We start from the raw sequence: 13,446 nt of genomic DNA, 5'->3' as shown, positions 1-13,446 counted from the left end.
AGCCGACCTCTGGTCACAAGTGAAAGGAGAAACAGAAGGGTAGCTGAGGGGGTGCTGGGGTCCAGGAGAGCCTTCTGTGGAAGTGGAGAATCCTGTGTCATCAGAGGAGAAGGCGGGTCACGGGGTGGGGCAGTGTGGCGAGGCTGGAGGTGAGGGAGGGAGACCCCCCGGGACTAAGAAACAGTGAGACCAAAGCCACAGCTCAAGCAACTTAGGCTTGGCAGACGGCAGGAAATGGCCACAACTCACAAGGAAGCTGTCATTTAGACGGAAGACAATCAGAGAGTGCCCTTGGTGGCGCTCCTCTGTTTCATCCATGATAGGAGACTTCAGGTGTGTTTCAAGAACTGGTGGGGGAAGCGGATGTAGCGCAAGCAATTGAGCACCTGCTTCCCACATAAGAGGTCCCAGCACCTAAAAAAAAAAAGAACTGGTGGGTCATACTGGATCGAAAATAATTTGCACCCCGGGTGGAGGAACCTCTGGGATAAATGTAAACTGGGTCCACCAATCCATCCATCACCCATTCATCCACCCATCATCCACCCAGCTACAAGCCCATTCGCCTGTCCACCCACCACTCCCCCTTCCATCCACGCAATACCTGTGTATTTTGAGCACCTCCATGTGCGAATCCCTGGGGCGACAAGCTGGACCGCAACAAAGTTCTTTGATCTCGAGGCGCTCACGGTCCTGAGGGAGACCCGGCAAGCGCCATCACGGCGCCGTGGGCAGAGCGCCACGACGGGGAGGGCAGCGGCCTCTGTGGAGCCACACAGAAGGGCAGGCGCAAGGGGAGGAAGTGGGCGTTTAAGCTGCCATCGGGAGAGTGGGCGTGAGGGAAGTGGGGTGCGTGGGAGCCAGGGAGTGTTCGAGGGAACAGCCTGTGCAAAGGCTGGAGCAGAGGGCATCACCAGCCGCCACGGTGGAGACAAAAGCCCGGGCCAGAGAAGTGGGTGGGCGTTTGGGCTTCACCCAGAGGGCAATGGGAGGCAGCAAAGGGTTTTGAGAGGGGACAGGCTTGCTGGGATTTGGGAGGCTCACTGGGCTTCACTGGGCTTCACTGGGGAGGACGAGGCACAAGCCTGGAGCAACGGAGCACCTGCTGGAGCAACAAGCCTGGAGTCAGGAAGACAAGAGCTGAGGCAGGGCGGGGCCCCGCGGAGAGCCGGGGGCGGGTGGCTGCGCCGATGGGGAGAGGGCGCTGGATTCGAGACACGGAGTCTCGGCGAGCCACTGAACGTGGAGCTGAAGGAGAAGCCGAGGCAGGGGCGCCCCTGGGACTCCGGGCTGCGGACTGGAGCAGGCGGCCCCTCGTCAGGACCCACCGACCCGCCCACGAGCACAGCAGGCCCTTGGGACACGGGCAGTGGCGTACATTTGGGGGCCGAGGATGGAGACAATGCTTGGGTCCCTTACAGCTCAGCCGGGCTGCTCTGGTCGCTGGTCCTCGTCCTCACGCACAGGCCTGGCTGAGCCCAGCGTCCACCGTGGGGGTGGGCAGAGCCGAGGTGAGAGAACGCTAGGTCCCCCCCGAGGGGCCCCGGGAGACCCCGGGCCAGTGCCCGCAGCTCCTGGACCCTCAGCTGACACGGGCGTGGGGGTGACAGCTCCTGCCTGGCCCTCCTTCCCGCTCAGGGACAACCGTCAAGTGCAATCTGAAGGTGACGGAGCACTTTCAGCCCGGCGACGCGGGTCCTGCTCTGTGGCTTGGGGCGAAGCTCTCGGGGCTGTGACTGGCTCCGCCCCAGCCTGCTGGACAGGCCACTCCAGCCTTGGGCCAGGCGCTCAGGGCCTGGGGGGACAGGAGCCTCCTTCCCAGCATGGTGCGCAGGCCCCACGTCCGGCTGGCCCACCCCAAGGGACTCCCCAGCGAGCAGCGGGAGCTGGAGCAGGAGGGGGCAGGTTTGTAGCCCTCGACAGGGGTGTGGAGGCAGGGCTCCCCCTCAGAGCCAGTTCCCTGTCGACACCCCCCCAACAGCCCGGCGGCCTGCCCCCATCCTTGCCTCTGCCTTCAGCCTAAGCCCTCCCTCCCAACCAGGCTCCGCTGCCTCCTCCAGGGAGCCTCCCTGATTTCTCGGGTGCTCCCACTCCCATGGCCCTCAGAGCCTCAGGCCTTATCACAGGCCCCCACTCCAGGGCCCTGGATCTGGAAGGCCCCTCGGAATCCATTTCACAGCTGGGAGAACCGAGGAGGGATGCGCCTGGTTAATCCTTGGCCGGGAAACCACCTCGAAATTTCCCTGGTCCCTGCCGCCTCCCAAATAAGGCCCCTCTTTAGAGCGGTCCTCACAGCCGTTTTCCCGCAGATTCCTGATCAGTCCTGCTCCACGGCCCCCTCTTCCTTGAGTTCTGGATTTACTCACTCAAGCCTCATGGAAAGCAGACACAGGGCGGGCAAGGCAGACCCGCCCCTGCCCGCGCGGAGTTTACTGTCCCTTGAGCGCCTCATCCGGGTCATTCATCCTGCCTGAGTTTCATGCTGTTGGCTTCGTTTATCTCTGCACATGCATTTCTCTGTACCTTTTTTTTTTATTTCTCCCCCCACCCCCACCCTTTTTCTGCTCTCTGTGTCCATTCGCTGCGTGTTCTTCTGTGATCGCTCCTATCCTTATCGTGGCACAGGAATCTGTGTTTCTTTTTGTTGCGTCATCTTGCTGTGTCAGCTCTCTGTGTGTGCAGCGCCATTCTTGGGCAGGCTGCACTTTCTTTCACGCTGGGCAGCTCTCCTTACGGGGTGCACTCCTTGTGTGTGGGGCTCCGCTACTCAGGGAACACCCCTGCATGACAGGGCACTCCTTGTGTGCATCAGCACTACCTGTGGGACAGCTCCACACGGGTCAGGAGGCCCGGGGTTTGAACCTTGGACCTCCCATGTGGTAGGCGGATGCCCTATCAGTTGGGTCAAACCTGCTTCCCTCTCTGTACCTTTGACTAAACGTTTCCTTGATATGAAACGCCCTTCCCTCCTCTTGGTGTGGATCTTCCATCCTACAAGGCTCAGCTCCCAGGCCACCTCCTCCATGCAGCCTTCCAAGATCTCCTGGCCCAGCAGCAACCCTCCACTCCGGCCCGAGGCCCTTTATCTTACCTGCACGTGTCAGTGTGGGGCCAGGCCTTGCTCCTTCAAAGCCACCCCACTCCTAGCCCCCAAGGGCGCGCTGGGCACGGGGCAGGCCCTCACCAGCACGCTTGCTGCTCTGCTCCCACCCACCCCACCGGACAGCCAGCTCCGGCTCAGAACCTTCTGATCCTGCTGTCACGACCCGCTCCCTGGAAGGCACGGGGAATTTGGGTCCTTCTGGAGAAAAGTGCTGAGTCTGTGGCAGAACAAAGAGGAATCAAAACACCCAGGGAATTTCCGTCCAGCGGGGCCTGGGTGGGAGGGAGGGCTCGCCGCCGTGAAGCTGCCCGTCACCCCTGTGACAGTCCCTGGCGGCAGCCGGTGCCCAAGAGCCTGGGGGGCCTCTGGGCGGGGGACAAGCTGCAGGAGGATCTCCTGGGCACAGGGCGCTGCCCTGTGGGTGTCAGGGGACCCCACGCTGCCCCGAGGGGCAGCACCAGCAGAGGCGGCCCCTCTGGCCCCCTCTAGGACGAGGCCCCCCGCCAGCTCCCCTCAGCACCGGAGCCTTTTGAACGTGCTTCTCCAGGCCAGGCCCCCCCCCCCCAGACAGCCTGGCCTCCTCTGACCAGGGGGACGGGGGGCTCAGCAACTGTGCCCCTGAGAGAGGGGCCAGGCTGCGGGAGGGCGGGAGGACATCCCCACTCCCCTCGGAGGCAGGGGACAGCGGACACCTGCCCAGGACAGGGGTCAGCCCCGCCGGACAGGCCAGGGGCCAAGAACACACCCTGCACTGTGGCTTGAGGAGGGGTCGGGGGCAGGGGTCTCTGGCAGGGGATGTGACCCCTAGAAACTCACAGAAATGCTGGGTGAGGCCGATCCAAGGGAGTACCCCATCTTTCTCAGCTCTCAGCAGGGTGCCCTGGGACCATCCAAACCATCCAGATGTCTCTCTAAGGGTGATGGGACCGAGGCTGGGACAGGCAGTGAGCTGCGCCCCCAAGGCCGTTGTGCCCTGGGCAGAGGACACCCCCCCGCTCCCTGTCCCCCAGGTGGCCCTGCACGGGGGAGGCACCCTGCCCTTGCCCCTCCCTCCGCCCCAGTGCATTGGCTCCTTCCTTGCAGGCGGCTGCTCCCAGCAGAGACGGCTTTCAATGAAGGGCGGCTGCCCAGGTGACGATCCCTGGTAAATGACATTTCACACTGACCCGAGGACTAAGGCAGAGCTGACGGCGAGGGGCCAGTCAGGCCCAGATCCCGCGCTTCGGGCCCGAGCCAGGGACCTCCCTGCTGAGCCGCCCTGCAGGGACGCTGCCCCTGGAGGCGGCCAGGGAGCTCGCCCGCCGCGGGAGGGACGTCCACGTGCAGGCCCGGGAGCCGTGAGTGCACGCCAGGCCGTGTGCTCAGGTAGCCAGGGGGGCGCCCAGCACACGGTGGCCCGGAGCTGGGCAGGACCCCGGAAAGTCCACTCGGGGTCCGGCTCACGCTGGACGCCCACCAGGGTCCAGTGCAGACTCGGAGTGCGAGCGGTGCCCCCCTTCCCCCTCCTTGAGATCTCGCCCCAGGAGAAACGAGCTTTTGGATGGACAGGTGACACAAGTCCCAGGGGCTGTGGCCTTCTGTGGCTTGGGGTCCGGTGGGGGAGGACATGCACCCTAAGCTGTTCTGGGCCTTCCAGAGCCCCCCCGCCCTTTTCAGAGCCAGAGGCCGTGGCCCCCTGCAGTGAGAAGCCGTGGCCTGCCCGGCGCCCCGGGGTGTTCCAGCTCCGCCGAGCTTGTCCACAGCCCCCAGGTACGCGGTTCCGCCCTGCCTCTGCCCCGGTGTCCCCCTGCCTCCGTCCCCCTGCTCAGGGTGCCCGGTGTGGAAGCTTGCCAGCCTCAGAGCAGAGACGAGCCCAGCTGAGGATGGAGATTTCTCGGTTCTGCTAAAAAGGCACCAGGAGCTGTATCTCCTTGGAAAGGAGAAGTGTGTCATGGTCACAGGCCCTGTCCCCGGCCCCAGAGGCCCCCACCTCTGTCCCAGGCGAATGCCCATTCTCTGGAAAGCCACAAACATTCCAAGTCCGGACTTTTCTGCAAAATCGTCTCAAATTCTCTGAACTGTCCTGGACTAGGGAAGGATGCGTGGGGGCGGGGGGAGGCGGGGCAAGACCCCGACGATGTTAAATAGGTCACCTCCTCGCTCAGCCCCGTCCCTGGGCAGAAGAAGCCACGACACAGAGACCCTCTCCTGGGCTTTGGGCGCCATGACCCCCCTGCAGACGCTGCTTCTGGCCGCCCTCCTCCTGGGGGCTTCCCTGCAGCACAGCCGGGCAGGTGAGAGATGGCGGGGGGACAGGGGAAGGCGGGGGGCCGAGACCTGCAGCACACACGCCAGCTCTTCCCACCAAGGATCGAAGGGGGCAGCGGCAACAGAACAATTTTTTTCTATTGAAGAAGTTGTAGGTTAACAGAAAAAAAACATGCAGAAATTGGAAAACAACAGGATTTTCTCCCTGAAGATGGCTCTCTTGTCTGTTGGCTCATTGTTTCCACTTGTTGTCTGCTTGTCTTCTTTAGGACTGGAAACTGAACCTGGGGCCACCCCCGTGGGAGGCAGGTGCTCAACCACTTGAGCCGTATCTGTCCCCTGCTTGTGTCTGCTCACTGTGTCTCCTTGTAGTGTCTGTTTGCCGCACCGGCTCATTGTGTCAGCTTGTTGCATCAGCTCATTGGTTCTGCTTGTCCTCTTTAGGAGGCACTGGGAGCAGAACCCGGGACCTCCCACGTGGAGGCTTGAGCCACATTTCCTCCCCCGGCAATAGGATTTTGAGGGAGGTGATTCAAAGGAAAATAATAGTAATGGTGCCCCCAGTCCTCAAGGGTCAGCTTGTGAGCAGCGAAAGACTTGCACATCTGGTCCAGTGAAGGGGGGGACGGTCCCTGGGATTCTGGTTTTATAGTGGCAAATGGGCAGTTCTCAAAATGAGAATCATGTATAATTATATATGATGAGCTTTATATATAATAGAGGAATCAGCATAAAGGCAAGAGAATTGGTCCCCAGAGCATGTGGAAAAAGAGATGTTTATCTTGGGAAAGGAAAGCTGAGATAGGTTGCTACGTTAGAAGCAAAGCTGCTTGGTGTCCTGCACGGCACCAGTGCTGTAACCTTTGGGCTACCTTCCCGGGGAGCACATCAGGAGGCCAGCCCTCCAGTTTGCTCTGACTGCACAGGGCTGTGAACGGCCAGGCCCCCTCGGCTCCGCAGAGCTGGTCAAGCCAAGCTACCCCGAGAGGGTCAGAGGACTGCCAGGGCGCGGCTTGGAACACCCCAGCGGGAGATTAGATAACGCTGCCTGGGGCTCAGTTCTGCGGCTTCCAAGGGTAGGATGTATCTTCTTGTGCAAAGACGAGGAAGCGAAGCCTGGGAAAGTGTCTTCACGCCCTGGGCCTCCGTTTTATCATCTGCAAGATGGGGTAGTGATATACCTGTCTCCAGGTGTGCTGTGAGGGCTGGATGACCCGCTGCAGGTAAAAGACTTGGGGGAGGAGCGCTGTGGTTTCAGTGTGTGCACACACAGATGTGCAGACACCGCAGTGACACACCCGTGGAGACACAGACACGGGGCCCTCCCCTTGCACGTGCGTGCACACACACACACCCCAGAGCCCCCAGCGGCACACAGGCAGACGTGCGCACCCAGAGCCGACACACCAAGCCCCCGCCAGGCTCACGCACCGCCTGACCCGGCCCCGCTGTCTTTCTCTAGCTCTAGGGCCCAATGTGGGCCGCGAGTGCTGCCGGGAGCACTTCAAGGGCGTCATTCCCATCAGGAAGCTGGCGACCTGGTACCCGACCTCGGCCGACTGCCCCAGGGCTGCCATCGTGTGAGTATGCCGGGCCGCGCAGGGGACAGGGGTCGGCCCTGGGGCTCCCAGAGCAGGGCTGGGGGAGGGAGAGGAGCGGGCAGGGTCCTCCTCGCCCTTGACCGCCAGGCCCCGCTCCCCTGGGCGGTGCTCGCGCCACACACCGAGACCCCGCGGGGGCCCCAGGCCACGAGGTCCCACCTCTTCCCTGATTTATGGTGACCCCGAGGTCGGGGGGAGGGGCCCCCAGGTCACAGCCAGCCAGGACTGACGCAGTCTCTCCACTCGTAGGGGCGTCCAGTTCCCAGGGTCCGGGGGGTCCGGGGGTTGAGGGAGGGGACCGAGGAGCCCTGCAGCCCTGGCTCCTGGGGACAGAGCCTGGCGTCCAGCGCTGCCCCTGCTCTGGGCCACGCCTGGGGGCCACGGGCTCCTGGCCAGCGCAGGGCAGGGCTGCCCCAGGGTTCTGGAAGGTTCCTGCCCTCCCGTCGCTGACGGCCTTCTCCCTCCACGCAGGCTGGTGACCGTCCAGGGCAGGGCCATCTGCTCAGACCCCAAGGACCCAAGGGTGAAGAAGGCAGTCAGACGCTTGAAGAGGCTCTCGGAGTCGCGGGGCTCCACTGCCCGGGTCTCCTGATCCCCATCCTGGACCACCGCCCCACCCCCCACCCCGGTGGGCTGCCTGGCCCAGGCGCGGCTTGACAAGGACAGAGGAGCCACGGCAACGGAGACCCCTGCCCCCTTCTCTGAACTGCAGCCACGGGCACGAAACGGCCCGGATTAAAGTCTTCCTCCCTCAACCGGGTGTGTTCGGTGTCCACTGTGCACAGCGGCCCCTGCCCCAGTCTGCCATATTGCAAGGGCCCTGGGAGAACATCGGGTCTTGCCCTGTCCATGTCAGAAGGGGAAACTGAGGCTCAGAGGGGAAGATGGCTGCTGCAGGCCATACCCAACTGAGGGGAGGCCCTGGTGAGAGAGGCACGGGCGGGCAGGGTGGGGATGGGCAGGGCAGGGGTGAGCAAGAGGCTGCTTCTCCCTTCCGCCAGGCGCCTGGGGGTGGGCTCTGGGAAAGGTCGTCCGGATGCTCTCTGCCACTGAGGTCCCCCAGGGTCCCCTCAGCCCTGCCCCTTGTCTACGCCAAGTTGCCCAAATATCCCCATTAGCCATTTGAGTCAATTCCAAATAAGTTCCACAAGGCACTGCCGAGCACTGGGAGCCCTCTGGCCTGGGGGTTCCTGCAGCCCCTCCTCCCATCTTTCAGGCCCGCCAAAAAGCCTCCGTGAGGCCCAGCTGCCCCTGTGCGGCTCCCTCTCCCAGCTCCAACCCCTCCCGCTGTGGTCTGAGCCTCCCTCCTGCTGCAACTTCGTCTTCCACCGCTCCCGCCCTCAGCTGCCCCAGGCCCCATTGCGCCCCTGATCTCAAGTGCGAGCACCGCCCATGCCAGCGCTGGCACCCACCCACCGCGGCCCGAGCCCGGCCTGCAGGAGGCCCTCCCTGAGAACAGCGGCCCGCGCACCCTCCTGAAATCCTCCAGCTCGTAGGGACGGCAGCGCCGCCTGCCGTGGGGCAGGCTCGTTTCATCACCGACTCCTTTGTCCGTCGGTCCCGACTCTTCTATTAGATTGGGAGATCCATGAGCCAGGGATATACCCCTGAGCTGCAGGGAGCGCCAGTCCAGGTGCTCAGAAGGAAGGGGCAGCGCTGGACTTTCCACCCCCCGGGCTGGAGCCAGCGAGCAGTGGGGCAGAGGCAGCGCCTCTGGATTCTGGTTCTGCTCACTCTCCCAGCCAGCTGTGGGCTCGTGGCTTCTCTCTCTGGGGCACGAGGGCATCCAGCCCGTCTCTTTCCAGGCTTCTGTGGGTGGCCCTGGGGGTCAGCATTTGGAGAGTAACGTTCAGGCAAAGTCTCTGCCTCCTACCGCCCCCTGGCGGCCAGGTCTGCTATTGCAGGAAGATGACGCGCCTGGCTCCGCTGGGGCCCAGACTAAAACAAATTCAGCAAGGACCAGTCTAAGGACGGTGACTCTAGGGTCTCCTCGGCCCCAGGGGGGCTTTCCACTGCCCTGATGCCAACGGCTTCAGACCGAGTCCTGGGGGCAGTCCAGTCTGAATTCTATGTGGGAAAATGTCCTCTGGATCATGGGGTGGGAGAAGGATGAACCCAGAGCCGGAGGGCAGGGGGAGCCCTGGGAGAGCAAATGTCGAGCTGGAAGGACCCTCAGTGCACGTTTAACGAAGGCCTTTGCCAGCTTTTCTTAAAGGAAGCATAGCCTTTTTTTCCTAATGAAATCTTACTCAGAACCTCATGTCATAAAGGCAGATAAGGGGAGTGGCTGTTGAGGGCTGTGTAAAAAGAAAACAATATAGAGTTACTATGGCCGAGAGATTTAAAATGGAGCTGCCGAGGTCACCCTGGAGATTACTCGTAAGCAAATCTCAGCCGCATGTCACAAACTGCCAAGGAATACGAAGCCTCAAGCAGCGACGTGCTTCAACCCACTAAGGACAGTAAGAAATGAAGTCATGAAGCACACGATAACATGGTGAACCTGGAGGACAGTATGTTGAGCGAAGCAAGTCAGACACAAAAGGACAAATACTGTATGGTTGCGTTACTATGAATCCAATATATTGTGCAACATATTGTGTAAGTCAAAAAAAATTTTTCATATGTATTTAATTGAGAAATGTATGTTTTTATTCAACTTTTTCTTTTTTAATTATATTTTCAATTATTAAATGTACAAAATAAAGTTTAAAAAATGATAGTTTTAAAAATGACAAGGAAAATGTAGAAAATTAAAAAGAATTTGAAATGATAAAAGAAATAATTAAAAAACCAAACAAACCCTGCAGGCATCCAGACACCATAAACAAACCACAAGAGAAAGCACTCAGCAGACTATTAACATGCCCAAATACCCACCAACCACAAACAACTTCTTGAATTTTCTTTTCCTTTAAGAAGTCTTGCCTGTAAATGCCAAGACAGAACACAATCTGGGTTGCTGCCTGATTCTGTGCTCCCCGAATTGCAATTCTAAGACCCCCACTAAATGTCTTTGTTGCCTTGCGGCTTGGCTTGTCATTTCTCGGTTGACATCTGTAAGGAGGTGGAGAGTGGCCAGAAGGCCCCTGAAAGTGAGAGCAGGGGGTTTGCTTAAAGGTCATCCAGGACTGATAACAAATGTAGGACTTGGAATCCAAGTGTTCAAAGGCAGAATCAGGGGCGGGAGGCAGGTGGGACAAGACGCAGGAGCTGGGTTTAGAGACCCCCCAGACTGCCACGCAGTGTCCTTCCACCCGGCAGGCACTGTCCCCTTTCCACTTCTGAAATCTAGTTCCTCTTCCAAGCTCAGCTTGTGCTGCCTTCCGCACGAGGCCCTCCCTGGTCTACGTGGCTGCAATTGGCCCCACTCTGCTTGACCTTGGCCTAACCTTTATCATACCCTACTTCCTATAATTGTGGTTGCTTGCGTGTTTGACTCACCCAATAAGGTCACTGGGGTCAGGCAACTCAGTACCTGACTAATCTATAAGTAAAGGAAAAATGCTTTGTGCATAATGGACATTTGTTTTATACATTTTCATCAACACGCGTCAGGTGAATTCCATGGGGAACACTGCCGGGGGGGGGGGGGGCGGGTAGGGGAAAGAAACTCCCAGGAGGAGCAATGCCATGTCCAACCCGGCTTTAAGCACCTCATCTTTTAAGGGGTGGAAATGAGAATTGCGTGGCTTTCTAACTTCCCACCAGGGGGCGCTCCTGCCCTAAAAGAAAGCTCTGAGGCTGCTGCACAGAGCCCTGCGCGCTTCCCGGTGGGGCCTTCTGCCCCTCACATCCAATTGTAGTTGCTCAGGGCCCCGGGGAAGCTAACAAGCAAAAGCCAGAAACTTCTAGATTCACAAAAAGTCTTATTTCACTCCCTTACAAATAGTAGCACATTGTTCAGTGATAAAAGGAATTTAAGAAGAGTCATGCCTCCTCGATAGACACAGCCTGTGTGTGTGCTGGGTTATGGGAACTATAAACGACAGCTAATAAAACTATTGTTTTTACTGTTCAACATTCTGGGACACTTTTCCCTTCAATCTGTAGATCAATATTCCTGAAAAATACATTAAATGGTATCTTTAATTATTGATACGCTCTGCATTTCTTCTATCAAGTGCCTGATCGTTTTCTCACTGATCTTTTTTACCTCTTTATTTCCTTGTCATTTTGGTTAACCTTTTTTCTGCCTTCTATGTCCCTGTTTTCAACGCTACTCATTCATCCTACTGCTATTTCCAATACTGACTTCATTTCTGAAATGTTTTTCACTTCTTGCATCAGGTCTTCCATTTCATGTTTTCATCTCTGCCTTATCAGTTATTTCCTTGGGCTCTTGAATCTATCTCGTCATTAGCTTAGTTTGTATAATTTGTAGCAAAAATTTTAGTCACAGTATTCACTTACTCTGTGACAACATTTTCTCCTCTTTTATTGTTATTGGTAGTAGTATTTCATAGTATCTTTACCTTGTGCTGGTTCAACTTTTTAAATTTGGAATGAGATTTTTCACTGGACCAAGTATTTTCTTGAGGCTCACCTCAGGGAGGCAGCAGACTTTGTTCCAGGCTGGTGGGGACTCTCCTGCAGACTCAGGGGTTTATATGTATGGGGCTTTTCCTTTTTAAAAGGAAATTCCTTATAAATACAAAATATATTATGTCTAGGTAAGATGTACAAACCAGTAATTAAATAAACACTTGTATACCCACTATTTAACTTAATAGAATGTTCTGCTACTCTGGCATCCCATCTCCCCCATCTCCCTCCAGGGACAACTGTGGTCCCAAACTCTATCATCCCCTTGGTTTTCTTTAGACCATCACATACATGTATGTGTGTACATATGTGTATGAGTACGTGTAGAATATATAATGTATGTTTATCCCTTACAATATATTGGTGCATCATACATGGTTTTTAACTTTATATAAATATTTCACACACACATGCTTCTGGGACTTGTTTTCGTGGCTCTGCATTTTGTGAGATTCTTCCATTTTGATGTGCAGTGCTATAGTCCATCATTTATTGCAGCTGTATCGTGTTCCACTTTGTGACCACGCAGTCCACTCTCTTGCTAATGGCCATTTGGATTGTTTCCTGGTCCTTGCTATTGCAAATAGTGCTGCTTTGGACATTTTTACCTTGTCTTCAGGTGCATGTGAAAAATAATTTCTTTAGGGCAGTGGCTCTCAAACCCTGGATGCACTAATGCATCCAGGTAATGCTACGGTAATTTTTTTTCCCTATGGTAATTCTAACTAGGGAAAGCTTTGCAAAAATACTGATGCAAAATGATACAAATAAAAAAAGAAAAAAACACTGACACCCTAGACGTTACTCCAAGAGACTGCCTTAATTGATCTTTGGAAAAGAGGTAGCAGGCAAAGGTGTTTGGTTTGGTTTTAAAAGCTACCCAGGTGATTCTAATATGCAGCCAGAATGGAAACTGACACTATGGCAGGGGTTCTTAACCATTTTTGTTCCACTGACCTCTTTGCCGGTCAGGTGAAATGAATGCTACTGTAATTTATTGCATACATTTGTAAGTGAAGGGAATGCTAGATTAGAGGTCAGAAAAAATAAAAAAGTTGATTTTTTTCAATTCAAGCTCACAGACCGCCCCCCGAAATCTTTCCACAGATCCCTTGGTTAAAAACCCCTGCACCACAGGATGGAATGGCTCAGCCACTCCCACCAACAGTGTGAGGGGTCCCCGCCGGCGCCGTCTTCACCAATTCCTGGTGCTGCTTCTAGGCTTAGCCTGCACCTCTCACCAGACAGGCAGCGGGAGGCTGCTGGCCAAGCCAAGAGCCTCTTCTGTCCAGCCACCAGCATTCTTCCTGCACCGGAGGCGTCTCCGTGGGCTTCTTCCTTCAGCCCCAAGGACTGCCCATGCCCTTGGAACCAGCTAAAACCGAGGGGTTTGTTTTCCAACTCAAGGTGTGCCCTCACCTTGGAGGTTTGCAGCCTTACTCGTTCTCTTCTCCCCTCCCACGCTCCAGCTCCAAAGCCCCTGCTTTCCGCACACTCCCCCGACTATTTCGTGGTTCCATTTCTGCTGTCTCTTAAGCCTTGGGAAGGTGCGGTTTGTCTTTGCTGCCCATCCCACTTACTGCTTTAGAGTGACTTCAGAGAGCAGGGGGGAATCCCAAATGCAGGCTGCCAGCTCCCTGGCAATACACCTAAGAAAGTTAACAAACAGGTTCCCCAGCTCCATCTCAGGTCTAGACTCAATGTCCAAGGGCAGCACCAGGCACTGGTAATTGTAAAGGTTCTCAGGGGATTCTGACGGCAGTGGGTTACCTTCTTGCTCTCACCCAGTGTCCTCAAATGTGAAGTGAGGCTGTATTCAGTGATACCTGAGGCGCTTTTTGGCTCTAATACTGTGACCCTGCAAAGAACTGCTGTCTCCCAAAGTCATAAGATATAAGAACTAGCTGTCCCCTCCTGTGTCTCCTTGCTGGGCTGAGCAGAAGCTGATCT

General features: G+C 56.9%; 1 protein-coding gene across 1 annotated transcript; it reads left to right on the top strand.

Annotated features, from left to right (window-relative positions):
* Positions 1-5,261: 5,261 nt before the first annotated feature.
* On the top strand, positions 5,262-7,699 carry CCL17 (C-C motif chemokine ligand 17). Its single transcript, XM_004468500.4, has 3 exons — positions 5,262-5,376; positions 6,813-6,930; positions 7,423-7,699. The coding sequence occupies exons 1-3, from the start codon at positions 5,307-5,309 to the stop codon at positions 7,541-7,543; spliced, it is 309 nt and encodes a 102-aa protein (XP_004468557.1). The 5' UTR covers positions 5,262-5,306; the 3' UTR covers positions 7,544-7,699.
* The last annotated feature ends 5,747 nt before the right edge of the window (positions 7,700-13,446 follow it).

This window comes from Dasypus novemcinctus, chromosome 18 (genome assembly GCF_030445035.2).
Source record: "Dasypus novemcinctus isolate mDasNov1 chromosome 18, mDasNov1.1.hap2, whole genome shotgun sequence".
Classification (NCBI taxonomy): domain Eukaryota; kingdom Metazoa; phylum Chordata; class Mammalia; order Cingulata; family Dasypodidae; genus Dasypus; species Dasypus novemcinctus.
The sequence above is the reverse complement of the archived record's forward strand: the minus strand, read 5'-3'. Positions and strand labels throughout refer to the sequence as shown.